Below are 23732 nucleotides of genomic sequence, written 5' to 3'. Positions count from 1 at the left end.
GGTCAAATTTTTTCTGTCCTAAACTATTAATGTCATCGTGATCCACCAATGCGTATCAAAGAATAAACAAAATTGGCCTTATCTACCTTTTGCAGAAAGCAATTGCTCAATTAATTCACCGTCTCCAGTTCAAGAATTATAATTCCAGCATTGTCACAAACAAAAAAGTTATGGAAATGACAATTCAAAATTTCAAACTTTTTATTTGTTTAAAATTACACATTCCAAGAATTAAGGTGGCGTGAAAGAAATCTCACTTCACATAGGTGTTTGACTGACAAACTGGGTTGACAGCAAAGGTAGGGCTGTTTCAAATTCGTGAAACTTTCCTTGTCCATAGAAGTAAGCATTAGGTGAACATCCAACTGCAAACAGTAAATAGCCTTTAACTGGACAAACTATACAATCAGCAAAATGAAACAAAGTGAACAAAAATAGGGAAGGGCTATTATGGCACAAATATACTTTCAATAGGACTGAAGATACAAATACTCAACTGCACCGATTTATTGAATGTATTTATTGATGCAGCAGCAGTTGGCCACTTAACATAGTTATTCCACACGCAGCAGAAAGCTAATTCACATAATCCACACACAATGTTCAAGGAAGAAACACTAGTGGTCGTAGCTAAAATACCTCTTAGCTAAGGAAAGAATCACCGTGTAAATGAGTTTAATCTTACATGAGTTACTATTCCTGTGAAATTCAGGGTATTTTGATAACTTGAGCTAAAGTTCTCTCTACTTCCTGGAGTAACATGATCTATTGCACCATTTTCTTTTGGCCTAAGTTATTCATTTCACATTTTGTATTTATGATTCTTAGGCCCTTGAAATCTTCACATCATAGTTTGATTCACATACAAATGTGCTTAGCATATTATTCCCTGTGTCATGCTTGATGCTTCATTTTCCTTGTTCTCTTCCTCTTTCCCCAAGCTATACTGTGATACCGACTTGGATAGTTGGATTACATCAAGTTTTATTATGTCCTTGCTTTAATCAGGTCGCAGCAAACCAAAAACCCAACTGCCAACATATTGCCATACCAAGATTAATCACAGAAATTTCAAATCTTTACTCCCTGCTGCCAGAAAACTCTAGCAACCATTACCAGATCCTTCAAATCCAACCTGCCTTCTGCCATAATATCTCAGACAGTTCAGCCACTATTCAAGCTACAAACCCTGGGTCTTGCTATAGAGAGTCCAAATCCTAAAACGCCAAATTTTAAAGCTCTATGCTATTGCTACCATAATATAACAAGTAAACAGACAAATCATTAATAGGTAAACGAACCACAGCTCATAGCACCGTTGCATCCTGACATACCTCATCATTTTTTTCCTCTAAGCTCCTGAGATATTCTACCAGCTTGGATATGCGAGTGCTTCTGGCAGTCTTGTTGTTGCAACCGCTAGCATTACCATGCCGTGTATGACTTCGAGTACCACCCCTGCCCCAGGCAAGCATTTCTGTATTCCAAACAAGGCCAGGAGATATTCCTCTATTCTCTCTGGTGGCTTCTAAATCATTTTCAATGCATCCGCCCTCTGGATTTGAAGCTGATGAAGAAGGTTGAGAAGGCCTAATTCCTGGCCGTCTCTTGCGCCTGCGCTGCCTTACTTCTGTGGAGCGTTCATCGGTAGAAGATGAATCCTTACCTCCATTATCATCATTTTCATAATCGATGTCTTCGGATCCTTGGAATTCAGTGCCTCGGCTGTTCCGCCGCCTCCTTGAGGGGACTGTCCGATGATTGCGCTGTGACCTTTCCATGAATGGACCAGTTGTTTCTTTACCCATTGTGCGTCTCCTAACTAGTGCTTCAGATTGTCGTTGAAATATTTGAGCAATTGAAGCTTGGATCTGTTCAATGAAGCATTCAAACAACACCAAAATAAAAAGCTGAGTTCAAATAGTTCCCTATCTGGAAACAGCAGCTTGGCTTTTAGATTTTCAGTCTATACATTATCCGATAAACCAAAACCTCATAACTAGAGGGGACAAACTAAGCAGCTCAACAGTGTCCATTTCAGAGAATCAGAACTCTTTCGAATTAAAGGAGCAAAAAGTCAACATTATAGCACTGAGAAATTTTCAGAACCATGAACTTCAAAGGTCAAGGTTCAAATAAAAACATCAAGTCTGTTATCTCCAACAATTGTTTGCTTGAATTTTTAAAACTTGCATGAATGCAGCAGCGCAATAAAACAGATGCACACACCTGCTTGTTTCGTATCCTTTCCTCCTCATGAAAAGCCAATTCCTGGACCAAACACTCACTCACGGCAGTTTGATTTGAAAAAGTACTATAGAAAACATTAAAAAAAGAAATAGACAAGACAAATATCTTATACCTCCTCCTCATACTTGTCAATGTCTGGATATAAAGCAGCAATTAAAGCATCATAATTTGGATCATCTCTCAAATAACGCCGACTTGCACAGTGTGTGCGGCAAGCTGGGCACTCATTATTCCTGCAATAAAATCCAAATTCAAGTAATAAATTTGGATGGCTACACATTCATTGGAAACATCACAAGATTTCCCTAATCAGGATGCCAGTGTTGCAGAAAACGAATAAAGAAATGATTCAGTTTTTGTGCTACATACCCAAGTCGCATTGATTTGTCAATGCATTCTCTGCAAAAGCGGTGCAGACATTCCATCACAGTTCGTGTTTTCTTTATGATACCTATAAAAGCATAATTCATGATTAAGATTTAATTAATTAAAATTTAGCCTACCAGACAAAAACATGGTAAGCAACAACTACATGCAGTTCCACCTTAATCAAAATCCAAAACAAGATAGTGAACCAAAATACAACATAGATCACATTTGCCATAAAGTATAGCAACAATCCCAAGGCGTTGATCTTTAAATTTGGTGCAGATAACCGAAAACAAATTCCACTATTCATAATGAATGTTAACTTTTACTTGTTTAATCACAGTGAATTTCCTGAATAGAACCATTACAATGGGATTAGTATCAGCTTATGATCACACTTGTGATTTTCCCATAATGAATTAGGAAATAACTAATGTATATTTGTATTAAAGTTTTGAAGTGCTACAACAACTCTAGCATGTAAATATAATAACAGTATAATTCTATGGCACCAAAATTACTCTGTATTGACTGCAATAGCATGCCAGTTGAAACACCGAGTAGATGGGAGTGTTGAGACACAGAGCTTTGAAACCATGTGAAAAGAGTATTTTCCCATAATGAATTAGGGTTGTTGAATCCCACATCGATTATGAAAAGAGGTATTTGCCCCATCATATGGCCATAGACACTCCTCCCCTTGAGCTAGATTTTGGGGTGAGTTAGGCCTTACTCAAATTAACATGGTATCAGAGCGCCTCATCCGATATTGGACCTCCCATAAATATGTCACACACCAGTAAAATTCTGGGCATAAGGGAGCCCAAATTTAACAAGGGTCATCATTAGTTCATTACCCATAGTATGTTAAACATACTACAATGGTAGAGTTAAGAACAGGATATAAAAGAATGTAAAGATTCAAGAGTAAGGAGGAGGAGGATGCAGGGGACACAAATGGAGAAAATTTTCTTCAATACTCAATTTCAACAAGGACAGTTCATTTGATAGAGAAATCCTAGCCCACAGCCACAGCTGTACTAAAACAGAATACAAAACTCAGCATATCCCTCTCTCCCACTTTCTTGGTTATTTATACACACATCAATCACTGCCTCATCATTTCTGCACTGAGATTCCCTCTAACTTTTGTCACTCTCTCCTGGTGGTCCTTCTCTTGTGAAATATTCCTCTCAGTCTTTTCCTATAATATACCCTTAAAGTTCCCATTTCCCTACTTATTCCCTCATCTTCTGATTTACTGCTATCAATGCCTTTCCCTATGAGATCAGCCTTGTCCACAAGGCTGGAAGTGGGAAATTGATTACAAAATTCATAATAATTCATCCAAGTTGCCTCATCCACTATTTTTCCCTTCTATTTAACCAGCACCTGTGAAACTTTGTTGCCATCAATTAAAACCTCTTGGATTTTCAAGATCTCCTCGGGTTCAAGAAGTTCATCCTGGACAGCCATTTCTTTTGGTAATTTAGAAATCACCTCATGTTCGCCAATTACCTTCTTAAGTTGAGACAAATGGAAAACTGATACAGTAGAGAGCTGTAACTTGTAAGCAACACTACTAATTTCTGCAATACTCTGAAAGGACCGAAGCATCGAGACGACAATTTAGGATTTATGACCTGTCGAAGGGAAGTTTATCGATGAGGACAAAATTTGAGAAAGACCGAGTCCCCAGCCTTATACAGAACATCTCTTCTACGTTTGTTTGCTGCTTTGGTCATCCTTTGTTGCGCCTTATGAAGATTGAAAGTCAGCTGTCTCAATAATTCATCTCTAGTGGCTAGCTCTTGGGTCACAGCTTCTGATTTAATCTCGCCTGGAAGGAATTGCTGTATTGAAGGTGGTGATCGACCATAAATAGCTTCGAATGGGGTCATGCCCACTGCTGTGTGAAAACTGAAGTTATACCAATATTCGGCCTAAACCAACCATTTGCTCCAGTATATTGGCTGTTCTGTAGTGAAACAACAGAGATAAGTTTTAAGACTTCTGTTCAGCACCTTCATTTGACCCTGCTCATCTTCAGCTGAGTCCCTTAAAGGCAAAACAATTCAGTCCAAAAAATAGCTGAGAAAAATGGTATCTCGATTACTTGACAATTGATTTTGGCATTCCATGAAGCCTTATGATTTCTTTAGCAAATAACTCAGCCACCGCCTTAGCTGTATACAGATGTCTCAGCCTTAAAAAATGGGCATACTTAGTAAACCGATCAATAACAACTAGTATGGCATCATTCCCTTGAGAACGGGGTAATCCTGTTATAAAATCAAGAGATATCTTCCCATGCCCTAGTTGGAATCGGTAATGGTTGAAGAAGACTTGCTGGAGAAACAGCCTCATATTTTTGTGTCTGACACACCAAACATTCTGCCACAAACTTCTGGATCTGCTTCATCATTCCAGGCCAGTATGAATTTGAGGAGATGCGCTTGTAAGTGCAGAAGGCTCTTGAGTGTCCACCAATTGGAGAGGCATGATATTCTTCTATCAGCTTAGGAATCCACCTTGATGAAGATGGAATAACTAATCTGCTTTTGTAGAACAGACGGTCTTGGATCATTGTATAGTGTTTAAGGGAGGATGGATTCTTGTTGAGGTTTTGGATAATCTGCTGAGGTTTTGGATCTTGTTGAACCTCAACATGAATCTGACCCCAATCTATTCACTGTGGAAAGGAAACCACCAGTAACTCGAGATCCTCATCTCTCTTTGATAATGTGTCTGCAGCTGAATTAGTGACACCAGCTTATAAGAGATTGTAAAGTCATACCTCAATAGTTTTGTACTCCATTGCTGCTGTGTTGTGCTGTGCTGGTGTGGAAATTTGTTGTTCTAACAAGTGTTTCAAACTGTGATGATCTGTATGAACCATAAATTTGCTTCTCAACAGATATGGTTGCCAATGTTGGACTACTAAAACCAAGGACATCCTTTCCCTGAGAGGGTCCTGGTAGATAAAAATTTGCTGAAATAAGCAATTGGCCTACTCTTGCATCAATATTGCTCCAACATCTAAACCAGAAGCATCGCATTCTAAAACGAAAGGCTTTGAAAAATCGAGTGCTGCAAGAACTGGAGAAGAAACTAAGGCTTGTTTCAATTGAACAAAGGCAGCTTGAGCTTCGCCATCCCTCACAAACTTAAACTGAGATTCTTTCTTGAGTAGTTGTGTCAAAAGCTGCATTATCATACTGTAGCCTTTGATGAACCGTCTATAATATTCAGTTAGACCGAGAAACGCACAAACTGCGCCTACAGACTTGGCTTGAGACCAATTTAACACACTGGAGACCTTTGCTGGATCCATGGCACCCCCTTGCACCAAAATCATATGCCCAGGATATTCTATCATAGTGTGCCTAAATGAGCTCTTCTTTCTCTTAACATGAAATTGATTATTGGACAACAGTTGTAAAACTGTATTGATATGCTGCAATTGTTCCTCCCATGTACAACTGTAAACCAGGATGTCATCAAAGAAACCAAGATAAATTTCCGCAAATATTTTCTAAATAGATCATTCATTGTAGACTGGAAGGTGGCTAGTGCATTCGTTAACCCAAAAGGCATCACTACAGGCTCATAGTGACCAAAGTGGGTGCGGAACACCGTCTTCAAAATGTCTGGTTCTATCACCTGATTTGATGATATCCTGACTTCAAATCCAATTTAGAAAAATATCGAGCTCCATGTAATTCATCTAATAATTCAATTATAATTTGTTGACCAGCATTGAAGGTTCCTAATTAGGAGGATTCAAATCTTTGGGATCCTAATTAGGCTTGTTAAGGGATTTTATTCTTATTGTAAATATTCCTAATTTAGGTTGACTCTTTGTGTATAATTACTCAAACCTTGTAAAGATCAATTCAATTGGAATAGAATAAAAAATTCCTCCTGAAATTCTTCATGATATCGGAGCTTTTTTTTTTCTGATTTTAGGGTTTAAATTCAATTTTTCTCTTAGGATTTCTAAAACCCTAGATCTATCTTTTTGGTACTACCCTATCTAGGAACCCTTTTTTTTTTATCTCACCGCCGCCACCAACCGAGTCATCAGACCGTTGCCGGCTAGCCGTCCAGTTCTAACGTCGGAAAGCCACGCGCGTGAGGCTCGCGCGCCCTCACAAGATTCTGCATCTTTCCAACACGCGGTGCGTGTGACATTTTCCGGTGGTCTTTTTTGAGAGCGATCCTTTCCGGCGGACTCGCCTTCAAGTCCCGCTTCTGATCTAATGGACCCATGCCTTTTTTGCTAACGAACAGTTTCTTTCTTCAGTAATAATAATTTTCCACTGCTTTTAACGGAAAAAATTTAGTTTTTTCTTGAAATGGCAATGACTTGTGTGGATAATGTAAGGACTTCTGATAATACTTTTGTTTCGTCTCTTGATTTTGCTCCATGGATTATTAATTATGGTGCAAATAGACATATGACAAGCTCCTCTGCAGGCTTCCTTAATTATCTTCCATGTCTACAAAAAGACACTATCAAAATTGCAAATGGTTCTTCCACTCCTATATTTAGAACCGGTTCTATTATTTATACTCCAAATATCAAGCTATCCTCTGTTCTTCATGTTCCTTGTTTCCCTCTTAAACTTTTATCTGTTATTGCTCTTATCAAAGCACTTAACTGTAAAATTAAATTTATATGTTAGAAGGAAATCTGAGTTTGAATTCACCTCGGGCTCTTTTTGGAAGAAATCAAGCATATAGTGGCATCGACGGTCGGGACACCCATCTTTCTTTGTTTTAGAAAAACTTTATCCTGATTTATTTTCCAAGGCTCAATGTGGTTCTTTAGTTTGTGATACTTGTGAGTATGTTAAGCATACAAGAACCTCTTATCCCTCCAGTAACAATAGGAGTACGATCCCTTTTGTGACCATCCATTCTGATGTTTAGGGACTTACTCAAACGGTCTCACTATCTGGTAATCGTTGGTTTGTTACTTTTATTGATTGTTCTACTCGCATGACTTGGGTTTATTTGATAAAGGCAAAGAATAATGTGATTTCTTGCTTTCAATCTTTTCACAAGATGATTTGTACTCAATTTGATGCTGAGATAAATGTTTTGAGAACTGATAATGGTACAGAGTACATGGATGGTTGGTTTTCTACTTATCTGGAGTCTAATGAGATACTGCATCAAACTAGTTGTCCTTACACTAGTGTCCAAAATGGTGTTGCTGAAAGAAAAAATAGACACATGTTGGAAGTAGCCCGATCTCTCCTTTTCGCTATGAACCTTTCAAAAACCTATTGGAGATATGCAGTCTTAGCCGCAGTTTATCTCATTAATAAAATGCCTCTTAAATCTCTTGCCTTTAGAAGCCCTTTAGAGGTGCTACAAGGGAAAAATGCTTATTTTGTTCCATTAAAGGTGTTTGGATGTACATGTTTTGTTCATACTAGGACAGGTGGGAAGCTCGATTCAAGGGCCATTAAATGTATGTTTGTTGAGTACTTTCCTACACAGAAGGGTTACAAGTGTTACCACCCTCCATCTAGAGAGATTGAACCTTACTTTAGTAGTTCCCATCACCTCTTCAGGGGGAGGACAATGAGAGAGAAGAGATGATTCCTAGTCCTATAACTCTAGAACGTTTTACTCTAAAGGAGACTACTATACAGGGGGAGACTATTGATGATCAAGAGACTATCATATAGGGGGAGATTATTGGTGACCAAATCAGGCATATAAATCAGGTTTAAGGAGATACTCAAGAAGAGACAAGACAAAAGCAGAAAAAGTCATTGTGAAGCTTACTCAGTGTCATGAATCTTCTTCTTCTCCATCTGGTGAGTCATCCCTAAACCTTGAGCCTTTTGATGATCTAAATAAACCAATTGCTCAAAGAAAAGGAGTTAGATCTTGCACAAAGCACTCTATTTCTAACTTTCTCTCTTATAATTCTTTGTCTCCATCCTATAGAGCCTTGGCCTTGTCTATTTCCTCTGTGTCTATTCCACAGATTTGGAAGAAAGCTCTTGAAGACCCTGAATTGAAGGGAGCAATAATTGAAGAGATAAAAGCACTAGCCAAAAATAAAACCTGGGAACTTGTCACTCTCCCACGTAGGAAGAAACTTGTTGGCTGCAAATGGGGTGTTCATGGTGAAACACAATGCAGATTGCTCAATTGAAAGATTTAAGAGTAGACTAGTGGCCAAGAGATACACTCAAACCTATGGAGTGGATTACTAGGAGACATTTGCTCCTATTGCCAAAATGAACTCAATCAGAGTTTTGTTAACTTGCGCTGTCAACCTTGACTAGGATCTACAACAATTTGACGTGAAAAATGTATTTCTCCATGAAGACTTAGAGGAGAAAGTGTATATGGAAATCCCTCCTGGATTTGCTGATGAAAAAATACAAGGAAAGGTATGCAGACTAAAGAAGGCTTTGTATGGGTTGAAGCAGTCACCCAGAGCTTGGTTTGATCGATTCAATAGAACTATGATTTCTTTTGGCTATCAATAGAGCAATGCTGACCATACCCTATTTACCAGACATCACAAAGGTAAAATTATTCTTCTTATAGTCTATGCTGATTACATAGTAATGACAGGGGATGACTTAGTTGAAAAAACTTTTGGTTTAGAAGTTCGAAATTAAAGATATAGGAAAACTGCAATATTTCCTGGAAATTGAGGTTGCCAGGTCAAAGAAGGGAATCTTTATTTCTCAGAGAAAATACATTCTAGATCTTTTAGAAAAAACTGGTATGTTAGGTTGCAAACTAGCAGAAACTCCCATTGAGAGCAATCACGAGCTACAAGCAGGGATTGGTGAATTAATGAATATGGGCAGAGGTTGGTAGGCAGACTGATTTATCTTTCGCATACTCGACCAAATATAGTATATGCAGTCAGCTTAGTCAGTCAGTTTATGCATGATCCTCGTGAGTCTCACATGCAAGTTGTTTTTCCCATTATGCAATACTTGAAGTATGCTCCTAGAAAAGGTCTCCTATTCTCTACGGTCATCTTCGCATACATTCATTCACAGATGCATATTGAGCTGAATCCCTTGATAATAGAAGGTCGACTAGTGGATATTGTACACTTGTGGGAGGGGGGGGGGAACCTTATCACTAGGAGAAGCAAAAAGCAAAGTGTTGTTATTCGATCAGTTTACCCTGGTGTCTGAATGTCATCTCCATAGACTTCCAATCTACCTGCATAATGCTCAAAGTCTCCAACCACGTAATCCCCAGGATTATATCCACCCCTCCTAAAGGAAAGAGGAAACAATCAACGGAGATAGAAAGATCCCCTATTAGAAGTGACACATCCCGACATTGGCCAATTGATTGCACATGATAGCCATCTCCTAATTTCACTCCAAAAAGAGGGGTTTCCGCCACAGGCAACTGCAATTGAGAGACCAGAGTTCCTGAGATGAAGTGATGGCTTGCACCGCTGTCTATCATCACTATCACTGTCCTGCCCTGAATCTTACTCTAAATCTTCATTGTTTTTGGAGAAAAAATTCCACCAATGGAGAAGAAAGGAAGTTTAATGTTGGAGAAATGAGCTACGTAAGATATCTGTACTCCAGAAGCATCAATCTCAGTATACCCACCTTCTAAATATGACGAATTGGAAGGAAGTTCATCATCGCCGACAATAAGGGCTCTGAGGGTCTTGTTAGGGCATTCATTCATGGGATGGAAGGGGAGTTTACACTTGTAACACAGCCCTTTGGCTCGCAAGTCTAAAAATTCTTGGTGAGAATACTGTCAGGTGGGACTGTGGCAATTGGAGTTTGTACAATACGGGGGGAAGGGTTTGCGGTGGTTGGGTTGTGAGGCGGTTTGGGAGAAGGCAGAGAAGGACGATCGGGAGGTTGAGGGGCTAGAAGAGAAATATTTTTGTTATATTGAAAAGTGGGCTGGGTTTTTGAAATAAAAGGGAGAGAGCGAGGTTGGGTATTACAATCGGATCAAAGCCCATATTCAGAGGATCTGCGAGGCCCATTCTCACCTAAGCGTCTAGAGAAAGAAGACGAGTGTTGCAGAAAATTCGTCTCCATCTCGATCCCACAAGCAAGAGTCATCGTATAGGCTAGATCAGAAGTATCATGGGAACGAATCTGAACCCTTATCTCTTCCTGCAAGCCACTAAGAAAATACCCAAGAGATTGTTGATTAGACATACCTTCAACCTGCACTGCCAACTCCATGAATACATTTATATAATTACCAATGGACCCTTCTTGACGAATCGTAGCCAATTGTTCATAATGATTAGCCCGAATATCTCCACCATACCAATGCAAAAGTTCCCGAGAAAATTGAAGCCAGGACAGATTAAGGGAACGTTGATGGAGCCATTGCAACGAATGAAGGGTCGGTCCGGATATGCAAACCAATGCTAAATGAATTTTCATGTCGTCTCGTGTATAATTCAAGGCAAAATACCGGTTAGCTCTCGTGAGCCAACCTACTGGATCAAAGCCGTCAAAGTTGGGCAGTTCAATTTTTTTAATGGCCAGAGAGGTATCCTTCAAAAGAACCGGTGAAGGAGCAGGATAGGAGGGGGAATTGATGTCACCCACAGAAATCGAAGTGGAAGTTGTGCCTTCGTCAACTACTGCTTTTTCCCGTACAAAAGAAGTGAGAAGGGACTCGAGTTATGAAACCTCTGATCCTGCTCTTGTTGAAAAGTATTGAGCCGATTTTCTTATTCCAGTTTCACCGACAGAAGTTCCTCAAGATTGGACATGTTCTTCTCTATCATATCTACACGCCCTTCCATTTTTGTCTAGGGCATTAGGGTGGATAGCATGGACCAGTATTGATAGAGTCAAGGACAAGATAAAAAAAAATGTAAAGATTCAAGAGTAAGGAGGAGGAGGATGATGCAGGGGACACAAATGGAGAAAAATTTCTTAAATACTCAATTTCAATAAGGACAATTCATTTGCTAGAGAAATCCTAGCCCACAGCCACAACTGTACTAAAACAAAATACAAAACTAGCATATCTCTCTCTCCCACTTTCTTGGTTATTTATACACACATCAATCATTGTCTCATCATTTCTGCACCGAGATTCCCTCTAACTAATTCCAACTGTCGCTCTCTCCTAGTGGTCCTTCTCTTGTGAAATATTCCCTCTCAGTCTTTTCCTATAATATACCTTTAACGTTCCCATTTCCCTACCTATTCCCTCATCTTCTGGTTTACTGCTATCACATTAACTCTAGTGTGTAATAAAATCACAGTTTAACTCTACAGCTACACGAGCTTTTCCTAGTTCAACTACAACTGTGTCAAAGGTCCAGAATGCAAATTTTGGGCATCATCATAATTATATTTGAATTCATCACAATTATAAGGGGCACATCTATGGTAGCCCATGCTTTCAAGCCAATGGGCTAATAATATGAGACATTTAAGTACTAAACTTCATTGTTGAGTCCTCATTTAACAATTTAAGATTTCTGGTTAGGCAGTTCTTTTCATTTCTTCCTCGAGCAACACTACAGCAAGCAACTGGAAGAGGAAGAAGTAGATTTACCTGATATTATTCATCACATTTGCCTCTTATTTCTGAGGAACGGTATTTCCAATATCAGTAAGTAGAAACAAAATGATAAACCTGACCTAGAACTGCATTTATTGAATCAATTTCACCAACAAACTATAAATCTCAGTTATTCATTATCAATAATTGGAATTTGCCTGGATTAAAGAATAGCAGATGATGATACCATGACCTACTAAATTTTATGTTTCAATGCATCAAGTCAAACATATGGCAATACAATTCCCTTGCTCTTTTGGAGCTTCTGTATTCCAAACACCCATGCAATCTAACAACCAGATCCAACTAAAAAAAAACACATGTAACCAATACGCTTGTCCACAAAAGTTTAATGAAAAGGAAAAACAAGCAAAAAGTACCAAGACATATTGGGCATTGTACATCTTTACGAACTTCTGGCAACTCCACAAAGACAAATCTGCAAATGAAACAAAAATATTAATTAGCTCTCTACACCAAATTACTGATAAATATAAGCACTTCAATTTATTGCCACTAGGGGCAGCACATGTTTCTATGATTTCCATGCTTGCATAGAGAAGAACATAGTAAAGAATTGGTTCACCTACACTCTACTTAATACCATGAATTGTTGAAAAAATATTCCATGCCCAAAGCTCAAGAGGGAACAGCAACAGAAAATAATGAGGATGTGATACTTGTTTTTCTCTTTTGAAGACACCAAAATTAAAAATGAAAACGTTCACCATGCTGAACAGTATAAATAGAATCAGCATGTCAAAGTGCTTACTCAAACTAACTGATCAAGGAAGAGATGAGCAAATTTAATATGGCATTACTTGTCAGAAAAATGGATGTGAAAGAGTAAGGAAGTTGAGAGGAGAAGCTTACAGTTTTAGAAGAAAAGATATGAAAAAGCAAATGACAGTAAAGTACACTGTAATAAAGACCCACAAATCAAATGAATCAGCAAATGAAGAATCTCCCAAAAAATTTCAAAAACTTTATGTTCATAGTTAACTTTGGTCTAGACTACAAAAATAGCCAATTGTAGCATGATACTAACTATGAGTTGCAATTGTGGGTGAAGGGCTGCTGAGAGATGGCCATAATTGAAACTTAAGATCTGTTTGTAACTGGCTGTTTCTGTAGCTCAGATCACAGAAATTGGCATAAAGGTTAAAGACTTTAATTACTGTTCTTATTTCTAAATGAGAACCAAATATTCTACAGTACGAAGACTCCATGAAGTAATTTCTAATGTTCAGTTCAAAATGCTAAAGCTAGAAAGGTTAAGGATTTCTTTTTTCTTTTTCTTTTTTTTTTTTAAAAAAAAGGTATTCACATTGATACTCCTGCAGGCTGTCCTTCAACTTCTCTTTGTATACTTTTATTTTCTCCAACTTGTTCACATGTCAGTATGTCACAGCACATCATGATGCACATCCTATGGTCATAAGTTTTATGTTCATGCCAATAACTTCAAACAGAGATGTTACCCGAAGGCAGAAAAAAAAAAAAAAAAAGCACTCAGCTGTTGGAGAAGTAAATTTTCCGACTTTTTTCCAAGTACCAGTGAGATGAAAAAATAAAGAAAAGCATGCAGTATGAATTAAATTTGCTTGCAAAAACCACAAAAAAATATTCCATTTAGAAAGAGGAGAGAACAACTTTCATAAATGTAAGGACAAATAGCAGTTAATAAGTAGCACACTTCTCCAGGTTCAGTCACCATCTTATGCTCCTGAAAATCAGCAAGATTTTACATGCACCAAATGTGCTACTAAACAGGCATTACTCAAACAGCAATGCATAAAATGCAAATAAGCCATTGTGGACTCTGCTCTACAGATATCCAAAATTCAGCTTCCTCAGCACAGTGAATCAACCTAGAGACATATATTGTGAAAATGCAGCAGCCACCACTAGGAACACAAACAAAATTACTTCACAGTCCTTTCCGGAATTGCCAGTAAAATAACCAAAAACTCCAATCCTCTTGTGCTAAAAAGAGCCATGAATGAGCAAAATCAAGGCAGCAGCCAAATGTAAACCCGCAACACCAATACCCATACAGATTACATATGATTATACGTACTATATGCAACAGATAAAGAGAGAGAGAGAGAGAGAGAGAGAGAGAGAGAGAAGCTCTTCTAAAATACATAGAGGGGAAAAAAGTAGCGCCAAGAAATGTATGAGAGTGAGAGAGAGTACTCAGGTTTTTCATCTTCGGAGCTGGAAGATTGGCTTTCCTCAGAATCTGAGAAGAGAAAAAGATAAAGAACAATCGCTTCAATTAATCATGAACATCGATCGAAATCAATTTCTTCACTACACCCACGTGTATACGTACAACACTATACACATACACACCCATGTACGTATGTAAAGTTAGAAAGACAAAGAAAAGAAAAGAAAGTAACCTTGTGCTGGTTGTTTCTCTTCAGCTTGCTCTTCTTGTTCCTCATCTTCCTGTCCTTCAGCGTCTTCTTCTGGCTTGTGGGGTGCCTCGTCGTCTTCTTCCTCTTCTTCTTCGTCTAGTTCTTGTTGCTGGTGGAGTTGGGTGTCATCAAGAGGAGGTGGGTCGAGTCGAGATTGCTTGGGATATTGGTGACCGTTTTGAACAGGAGATGAGGGAGCATCTTCCTCATCGATGTCGGGATTATCAGACAGAGACCTCTTCTGAGCAGGCATTGATGCCTTTCTTAAGATATGGTAGAGGGAGAAAAGAAAAAACCCGTGATCGTTGAGCCAACTTTTCTTCTCTCCGTGGAAGCTTTTACGAAGAAAGAAGAAGAGGAAGAAGGAGAAGAAGAAGAACGAGAAGAATAGATGGGAGCGATTTGGCTTTTTATTTATATTCCTTTTATTTGTTTATTTATTTACAAAGGAGAGATCAGAATCAGATGTTACAGAGTCCAGACTTACAGAGTCCAGAGTTTTCCAGTAGGATTTTGAACTGTAACAAATCCCACTCAAGTAGCTTCACGAGAATGATGGGTTTGAACCCACCTAACAGCAGCTTCACAAATCACAATGCTTAGAGTTGCAAAGATCAACCTGAAGAAAGAAACAAAACCATAGCGAACATGTATTTGACAGTGCAAAAATTTAAACTTAAGGCATTTTGAAGCATCCTGCACATGAAGGCTGCAACTGCAGAACAAAAATATGCACAGAATACTGAATACCATACACCTTAAAAATCACATTCGGAACATTAATGAAGCAAAGCACTCAATGATGGCCAAGTGCCAACGATCACATCCTACCCCATAAGTACAGAATGGGTCAAGTTAATTGGCTAACCACAAAAGACTGAACCAGAACTAGCAACCCTGTCACTGTGAAGTGAATGCTCCAATGCCATTAGTATATGATTAACTTACTTACAGGAATATTCAATAATGATATACTACATATACAACAAGATTATCTCTAGGATGACAGAAGAGAGGGAGCAAACTGTAGAGCAATCTGTTTATCTGATCTGGAAATGCTTGTAAGTGGCATTTTCTTGGATAGTTATTTTAATTCTTCCCCTATCATCAACCTGCCCGCAGACCATATCTTTCAACTGAGTGACTGTCCCTTTGTGGTTACCAACTTCTGAATGAGATTCAGCAGCATTCTTCCTTCGTCGCTCATTATGTCCAGCCAAACGCCTGCAACAACTCTTTTTGGTTTCATCAAATTCTGATAGCTCATGGAATCTGTAACACAACATTCTCAATCAAATGATAGAAATACTAAAATTTTAGTACTCATTACTGATGATTTATATGTGTACATATAGAGGGGCAAAGAAAATTTAACGGGGTGAGACTAAAGAAAACTTGTGCTCATATGAGAACTAGCTTTCCAGTCATTGAAGATTTCCTTGCTCTCACCTAATTTAACATATATTTGCATGTGTGAGTTTCTGACATTGTGCAAATGCCGTAAATTCGACAGCATAAGGTGCCACATTAAACGCGGGGGGAGGGAGCGTGAGAACAAGACACTAGTTTTAGAACAATTGAAATTGACTAGACTGATGCAATAAAAAGTTCAAACAGACATTTAAACAATCATCTTGCAGGTTAAGTCTTATCTGAGCAAAAAATAAAAAATCATAATATTTATATTAAAATAGGCTGAAAAATATTAAGAACTAACAAACATATGCAAGCTAAATGTTTGGAAATCACTTTTGAAATTTGTTCTACCGAGCATTTTTTCAAATCATGCAAAAATGGAGAAATATTTTCAAAAACATGCAGGATCCGAAAATATCTGTGTGTCAACGGAGCGTGTTCGCCGGTCATACTGGCGAACACGCTTGTTCGACACCCATAGTGTCGAAGAAGGGAGAGTTCGACACCATGGTTGTCGAACTGTGCTTTGCTGAGCTTGTTCGCAGTGGCGAACAAGCTCGTCCGGGCCACGGGAGCAGAAAGAATTGTTCGCCACTTAAAGTGGCGAACAATTATGCTGCGTGGCATGTTCGCCACCTTGGGTGGCGAACATGCTCAAATATATCAAAGCTTCGTCAGGGCGAAGAAAAGTGTTCGCCACTGTGCATGCAGAGCCACGCGGGCCTACATGCACAGGGGAGACGTTGGCATTTATTCTTCCTCTCCCACCATCTCTTTCTTTTGAGCTTTCATTCTTCCTCTTCAACACTGATTTTCCTCTCCGGCTCTTCACTTCTCCTCCTCCGGCTCTTCACTTCTCCTCCTCCGGCTCTTCACTTCTCCTCCGGCTCTTCACTTCTCCTCCGGCTCTTCACTTCTCCATCTCCGTTTCTTCGCATTGGCATAGATCACCACATCTTCTTCAACACACCGTTGATCAGGTTTTTCTAATTTTTTTTTTTAATTTTAAAATATATATATATATATTTTTATTTTATATATGAAAATGAAATAATAAATTAAAATAGTAAGATATATTAAATTTAAAATTAAAAAATATAAGATATTTCAGAATAAATAGTATTGTTAATATAATTTTTTATGTAATTTTTATAAATTTAAAAATATTATTAAATGAAGTTAAAAATTTTTAAAAATTAAATAATTAGTATTTTAATTTAAGAGAATAAATAATTAATTATTTAAAAAAATGTTAACCGTCCATCAATGATTTAATTAAAAAAATTATTTAATTATATTTTTATGATAATTTTATTATATTTTTATGATAAGTTATCTGTAATGATAGTTTAAAATTTTTTTAAAAGAATATAATATTTAAAATTCAAATATTATAACAATATATAAATTAATGAGAATTAAATATATTTTATATTGAAGTTTTTGTAAATATTTGCAATATCATATAAAGTTTAATATTTTGAAAAGAAATATAATTAAAAAAATAATAAAATTTAATTACTAGAAATTTTTTGTTTTATAATAAAATTAATACGATTAATAAAATATTTTAATTTGTGTATTATAATAAAATAAATAAAATTATAATAAAATATTTAAAATTATAATAAAATATTTAAAATTAATTTTTGTATTATAGTAAAATTGAATTTAATAAAGTAATAAAATAAATAAAATTGGTGTAAAAGATTAAAAATTAATTTTGTATTGTACTAAAATTAAAATTTTTGAAAATAATAGAATTAATTTTTTTGAAATTAAATTTATTTTATAATTAAAAAAATAAAATTAATAAAATATTTAATGTTTGTATTATAATAAAACAAATAAAATATTTAAATTAATTTTGTATTATTCTAATTTTTTTTGTATTCTAATAAAATGAATTTTTTAAAATTAATCCGTTACATTTTTTATGTATTAAAAATAATTTTTAAAGAATATAATAATTTAAATTCTTAAATTATTTCATCCGTGTATTTCGTTTTTAATTTTTTTTGATATTATTATTTATTTTATGTTTAAGTTTTTTTTAAATAATTTGTAATATGTAATGAAATTTAATTTTTTAATTAAATATAAAAAAATGTAATAAAATTTAACAGTTTTTGAAATATTGAATTAAAATGTTTAATAAAATTATTAAATTAATTAATTATTTATTTATTTATTTAATTGTTTTGATTAATAGTGTTAAATTGGTTGTGAGTTTATGATAGAATATTTGTTGTGAGTTTTGGGTAAAATATTTGTTGTTATTTTAGGATGGAATATTTGATGTGATATAATATTTGTTGTGATTAGGAAATTGTGTGTTGTAATATCGAGACTCACTCCCAATATCCTCCTGTCCATTATCATCATCATCATCCTCAGTAGACATCCACGAATCATCGTCGTCCTCATCCTCGTCCTCGTCCTCGTACTCGTCCTCGTCCTCGTCCTCATCCTCATTCTCTACTGTATCAGATAAATTAAATGACGGCCCTGCAAGACTATCACATAAACCATAATCATCAACTACATTTTGCTCTTCACATGGTTCATCATTTGATACAACAGCAGTTCCAGATGGACCAATATCAGCATCCTCATTTGTAGTATCAACACAACGAAGTATCTTAACATATATTTCTATACCGGGTATACCACCAATTTGATACAAGTAATTAAACATACTAGACACATCATCTTCACCCCATATCTCCATACATTCAAATTGTAAGGATCCATCCACAATTGTAGGCTTTCTAAAACTAATCGTCTCTATAAATTCATTATTCTCGGATAATCCAATTGCACGAGCAATTTTACCGACCAATTGATTAAAATTTATCCGTTTACCCAATGGAATAATCTTTGAAAAACCTCCATCATAATCGTAACCATTACAACTATTTATAACATTACCATCCCAATGAATATTAGCGTATGCAGGAAGTGCCATTTCTCTGCAAAAAAAATTAATAATAAATAATTTTACCACCATTTACTATATACATAAAAAAAAAGTAGAATATAAAATATTTAAAACTTACCTGTGTATCTTCTTTTGTATTCGAATCGATAAGAGTAGAAATAAAATTTTTGTGAGATAAAATGTAAATTTTGAGTAATTTATAATTTATAGAGAAACCGGAAATGAAAGTGATGTATAGAGGGATAGAGTGATTAGCATGCGTGATTTGTGATTGGGGGGTGATTGGTGGAATAATTTATAGAGAAACCGGAAATGGAAGTGATGTATAGAGGAATAGAGTAATTAGTAGGAGTGATTGTTGATTGGGGTTTAATTGGTAAAATAATTTATAGAGAGACCGAAAATAAAAATGATGTATAAAGAGATAGAGATGATTGGCGATTGGGGGGTGAATGGTGGGAAAATTTATAGGCGAAGATGGGTTCTAGTTCGACACCACCACTGTCGAACTAGACTCACGGGCTGTAAAGGGCCACATGCATGCCCCTACATGCATGCAGGGTACAGCCCTGCATCAGCTCTTCGCCAGCATGCATGCAGGGCCACATGCATGCCTCTGCGTGCATGTAGGGTACGGCCCTGCATCAGCTATTCAGCACTATTTCAAAATAAAAAAATAAAATTATTTTATTAAAATAATTTTAAAATAAAAATTATTAATATATTAAATATTTTTAAAAAATATAAATTTTATTATCTCTTAATTTATATTTATTTTAAAAATATTAAATTTTCTTTTTAACGGTATAATAAATTTTAATTTTTTTAAAAATAAAAATATATATATATAATATTTTAATAATAAATAATTTTTTCATACACTATTTAAATTTATAAAATATTTTAATTTTAAAATATATAAATTTACTAAATAATAGATTAGATAATTTAAATTTAAATATTATAACAATAATACTATTAAAAATTAATTTTATAATAAAATTAGAAATAAGTTATTAATTGATTGATGATTAAAAAATATATAATTTTAAGTATACAAAATAAATTTAATATTAATATATTTTAATTAATATCAATAAATATATTTTAATTTAGTATAAAATTTTATTAATTTTTTTAAATTTTTTAAATATATATTTATTTTAAAAATTTTATTTTTACAAGAATTTGTTCGCCAGCATCGCTGGCGAACAAATTCATGTGAATAAATTTCTGTGATATCACATTCATACAATTAAGTGTTCGCCACTATAAGTGGCGAACACTTTTCATACACTATTTAAATTTATAAAATATTTTAATTTTAAAATATATAAATTTACTAAATAATAGATTAGATAATTTAAATTTAAATATTATAATAATAATATTATTAAAAATTAATTTTATAATAAAATTAGAAATAAGTTATTAATTGATTGATGATTAAAAAATATATAATTTTAAGTATACAAAATAAATTTAATATTAATATATTTTAATTAATATCAATAAATATATTTTAATTTAGTATAAAATTTTATTAATTTTTCTAAATTTTTTAAATATATATTTATTTTAAAAATTTTATTTTTACAAGAATTTGTTCGCCAGCATTCCTGTGGTATCACATGCATGCAACTGCATGTATGTGAAAAAAGTGTTCGCCAGTCAAAGGCTAGTGCATGTTCGCCACCCAAGGTGGCGAACATGCCACGCAGCGTAATTGTTCGCCACTTTAGGTGGTGAACAATTCTTTCCGCCAAGCTGGCGTGTCACGGGAGCAGATTGCACTGCTCCCGTGGCCCGGACGAGCTTGTTCGCCACTCATAGTGGCGAACAAGCTCAGCAAAGCAGAGTTCGACACCCATGGTGTCGAGCTCTCCCTTCTTCGACACCATGGGTGTCGAACAAGCGTGTTCGCCAGTATGACCGGCGAACACGCTCCGTTGACACACAGGATCCGAAAATATTTTCGGATCCTGCATGTTTTTGAAAATATTTCTCCATTTTTGCATGATTTGAAAAAATGCTCGAAACCATCGCATACCATTCTCTTTTTCATCTAACAAGTCAACCAACCACGAATTGAGCATTTTAAATTTGGTTATCCTCCTCCAAACAGATTGAATCAGCACAAACTCAAGAAACTTCAATATCCAAAAATGTTGGCATCAACCACAAGTAACTGAAAAAATTCATCTTCAAAATGTTTCTTTTGGCCAGAAACAGACTACCGGGCAAAATGATGATTAAAAGTGACAAACATTGAGAATAGTGAATTATCCAAGTTTACCCAGAAAAGAAAAATTCAATGGTAAAGAAATAAAAGGAGATTAGCTAAAGACTAAATCCATAAATTCAGACATGAGACAGACAAGACAACCAACAGGAAATTCCCAACTATTTGGGAACCAGCTTGAACTAAAACCTTATGGATCTTTCTATTTCTAACTTTTAAGCTAAAGTCCAGCTTGATTGAGTCTAATTCAAATCCTATTGGCAAGCAAGCGAGCAACATCAAATTGTTGGTAATCTAATAGTACTATTATATAAGCTAAAGTTCTCGAATAATATGGACCATAATTATGATACAAGGACTCAAATTTGCGAACTTGTTTCTTGGGAACCTGCTACATTGTTGACAAAACCGTTGCCTAATCCCAGCCACAAGCACAATCTGAGCCTTTGCATGGTTCTCACAAACCTTATGCCTTCTATGATACGGCTTTGCATCACTCAGATCAGCCATACACATGTCAGCTTGACAACACCTCATCCCTCCACTTCCACCACAACCACCACCACCTGACCCTTTCTTTCCTCCTCCTCCTCCAACACCACCACCACCACCACCACCACAGCCACCAGCCACCACTTTCTTTTTCTTGTTACTCTCAACATCATTTTCCACACACCCCATCTTCACATACCCATCATCATCTGATGACTCCCAAACAAGCTCAGCTGCTTCCTTCTTCACCACCTTTCCCATCATCCTCTGCTTCCCTTTTCCATCCATTAGCAAAAATTACAAGGTGAAACAATAAAAACGAAAACTTTGGGTACAAAATTCTCAAAAAAAAAAAAAAAAGTGAGATTCTAAGGAGTGAAAAAACATGAAAAATAAGAGGAGCAATAATGAAGTTGGGAATTATAGTAGGGAAGGAAAAGTTGAAAATGAGCGAGGACCACACAAGCTCCATTATTTTTATCTCCCATCTTCCCCTTTATTTTTATCTGGGGTTCTGATTTTTGTTTGATGTAAAGAATGTTTATAACAAAACAAAATCAAAGAAAGAAAAGTCTCGTTTTTCTTCTTTCTCTTTCTCTTGTTCGTGAGAGGAGAAGAAGAAGGTGAATGGTGATATGGTCTGCGTTTAGTCTCGTGAGTGGTGGCCCCTACAATGGCTACAGACAAGAAACATGCGAGTGAGTGAGATCAGAAATGTGTTAGGTGTATGGGTAAGCTTTGTTTTTCGTTTTTGCTTGCTTCCTATTGAATGGGACAATTCTTACAATACATCATATGCTACATCAAATCTACAATGGCGAACATGGCTCTCCTATATATTTCTGAGACGTGGACTCATTAATTATTTTAAGTATTTTCAATACTAAAATTTAAAAAAATGATACTACAATCAAGCATGAATGAAGCGTTTGATCCGTAGAGTCACAGTTTCAAGTGAGTTTCACCTTGCAATTCTCAAGAAGATTAATCTCCACTAACCGTCAAAACAAGAATGAGAGATTACGGCTTATTTCGTAATATTTTTTTCAAAAAAAAAACTTCATTTTTTTAATGTTCTCAATTTTAAGTTAAAATTAAACTTAAATTGATATTAAAAATTAATTTAGAAAAAAAAAAAGAAAAATAGTTAAATTAATTGTACTGTTAGCATAAGTCGTAGCTTTATGGAATTAGATTCCATGGAGGTTCTCAGGATAGTGTGCTCTGGATACTCTCTTATCATCTAGTTGTAGCAATTATATTGGATGAAAAAAAGTTATGGCTAAACTGCTAAATTTGATCTTCAATTTACCATCTAAATTTACTTATCTTACATAAAGTTGTCAATTTTTGCTTTTTTCTAAAAAAAGAAAAAAAGCTATTATAGCTTAGGACATATAGAATTTATTTGACTTAGTCTACGAGGAAAATAAAAAAATTCAAACGTTTATATCAATTAATATTTATATTTAAAAATTTAAATTTTGAATAATAAAATTAAAATTCTTTTAATTTATCGCAATCATAACTCAGAGTACTAAATTGAATAATATATACTTTTTAAAATTTTATATTGATAAATATATAGTCCCTTAATTTAAATTTTATATTGAAAGTATGTTTATTTTATATTTATTATACATGATATTAAATAAATATTTATTATAAATAAAATTTTAACTAGTATAAATATTATATATTAAAATATTTCAATGAAAATCTATACTCATCATTATTATGTACATATCTTTAACTTATAAAAAATTATAGTTTATATTAATAATATTAAATAAAATAAAATATTTACATATTTTTAACATAAGAAAAATTATAGTTTATATTAATAATATTAAAGAAAATAAAATATTACATATTTTAGTATATAAAGTTATTTCGTTTATAATTTTTATTTTCCCACTATTACTGTTCTATTGAGTCCTTCCTTCATTGGCTCACTTCCTGTTTGAAAAATTGGAGCTTCAATAGGACTGTCATTTTCATTTTTATTTTTTGGGTTGGAGGTGCATTA

At 35.2% G+C, this 23732-nt stretch overlaps 2 protein-coding genes across 3 annotated transcripts; both read right to left on the bottom strand.

Annotated features, from left to right (window-relative positions):
- Positions 1-7: 7 nt before the first annotated feature.
- On the bottom strand, positions 8-15135 carry LOC122721590 (putative E3 ubiquitin-protein ligase RING1a). 2 transcript variants are annotated; one of them, XM_043949793.1, is made up of 8 exons: positions 14595-15135; positions 14386-14431; positions 12567-12625; positions 2620-2701; positions 2363-2483; positions 2230-2271; positions 1335-1871; positions 8-365 (listed from the first exon to the last, which is right to left on the bottom strand). In XM_043949793.1, the coding sequence occupies exons 1-8, from the start codon at positions 14863-14865 to the stop codon at positions 216-218; spliced, it is 1308 nt and encodes a 435-aa protein (XP_043805728.1). In that variant the 5' UTR covers positions 14866-15135; the 3' UTR covers positions 8-215. The 2 variants fall into 2 exon arrangements, with proteins under 2 accessions (XP_043805728.1, XP_043805729.1); XM_043949794.1 differs by lacking the exons at positions 12567-12625; positions 14386-14431; positions 14595-15135 and adding an exon at positions 3141-3425.
- A 208-nt stretch (positions 15136-15343) lies between these two features.
- Positions 15344-22329, bottom strand: LOC122721594 (glycine-rich RNA-binding protein 10-like). The gene is made up of 2 exons (XM_043949805.1): positions 21677-22329; positions 15344-15884 (listed from the first exon to the last, which is right to left on the bottom strand). The coding sequence occupies exons 1-2, from the start codon at positions 21989-21991 to the stop codon at positions 15876-15878; spliced, it is 324 nt and encodes a 107-aa protein (XP_043805740.1). The 5' UTR covers positions 21992-22329; the 3' UTR covers positions 15344-15875.
- Positions 22330-23732: the final 1403 nt, after the last annotated feature.

This window comes from Manihot esculenta, chromosome 13, assembly GCF_001659605.2.
Source record: "Manihot esculenta cultivar AM560-2 chromosome 13, M.esculenta_v8, whole genome shotgun sequence".
NCBI lineage: Eukaryota > Viridiplantae > Streptophyta > Magnoliopsida > Malpighiales > Euphorbiaceae > Manihot > Manihot esculenta.
Note: the sequence above shows the minus strand (reverse complement) of the source record. Positions and strands in the feature narration are given on the sequence as shown.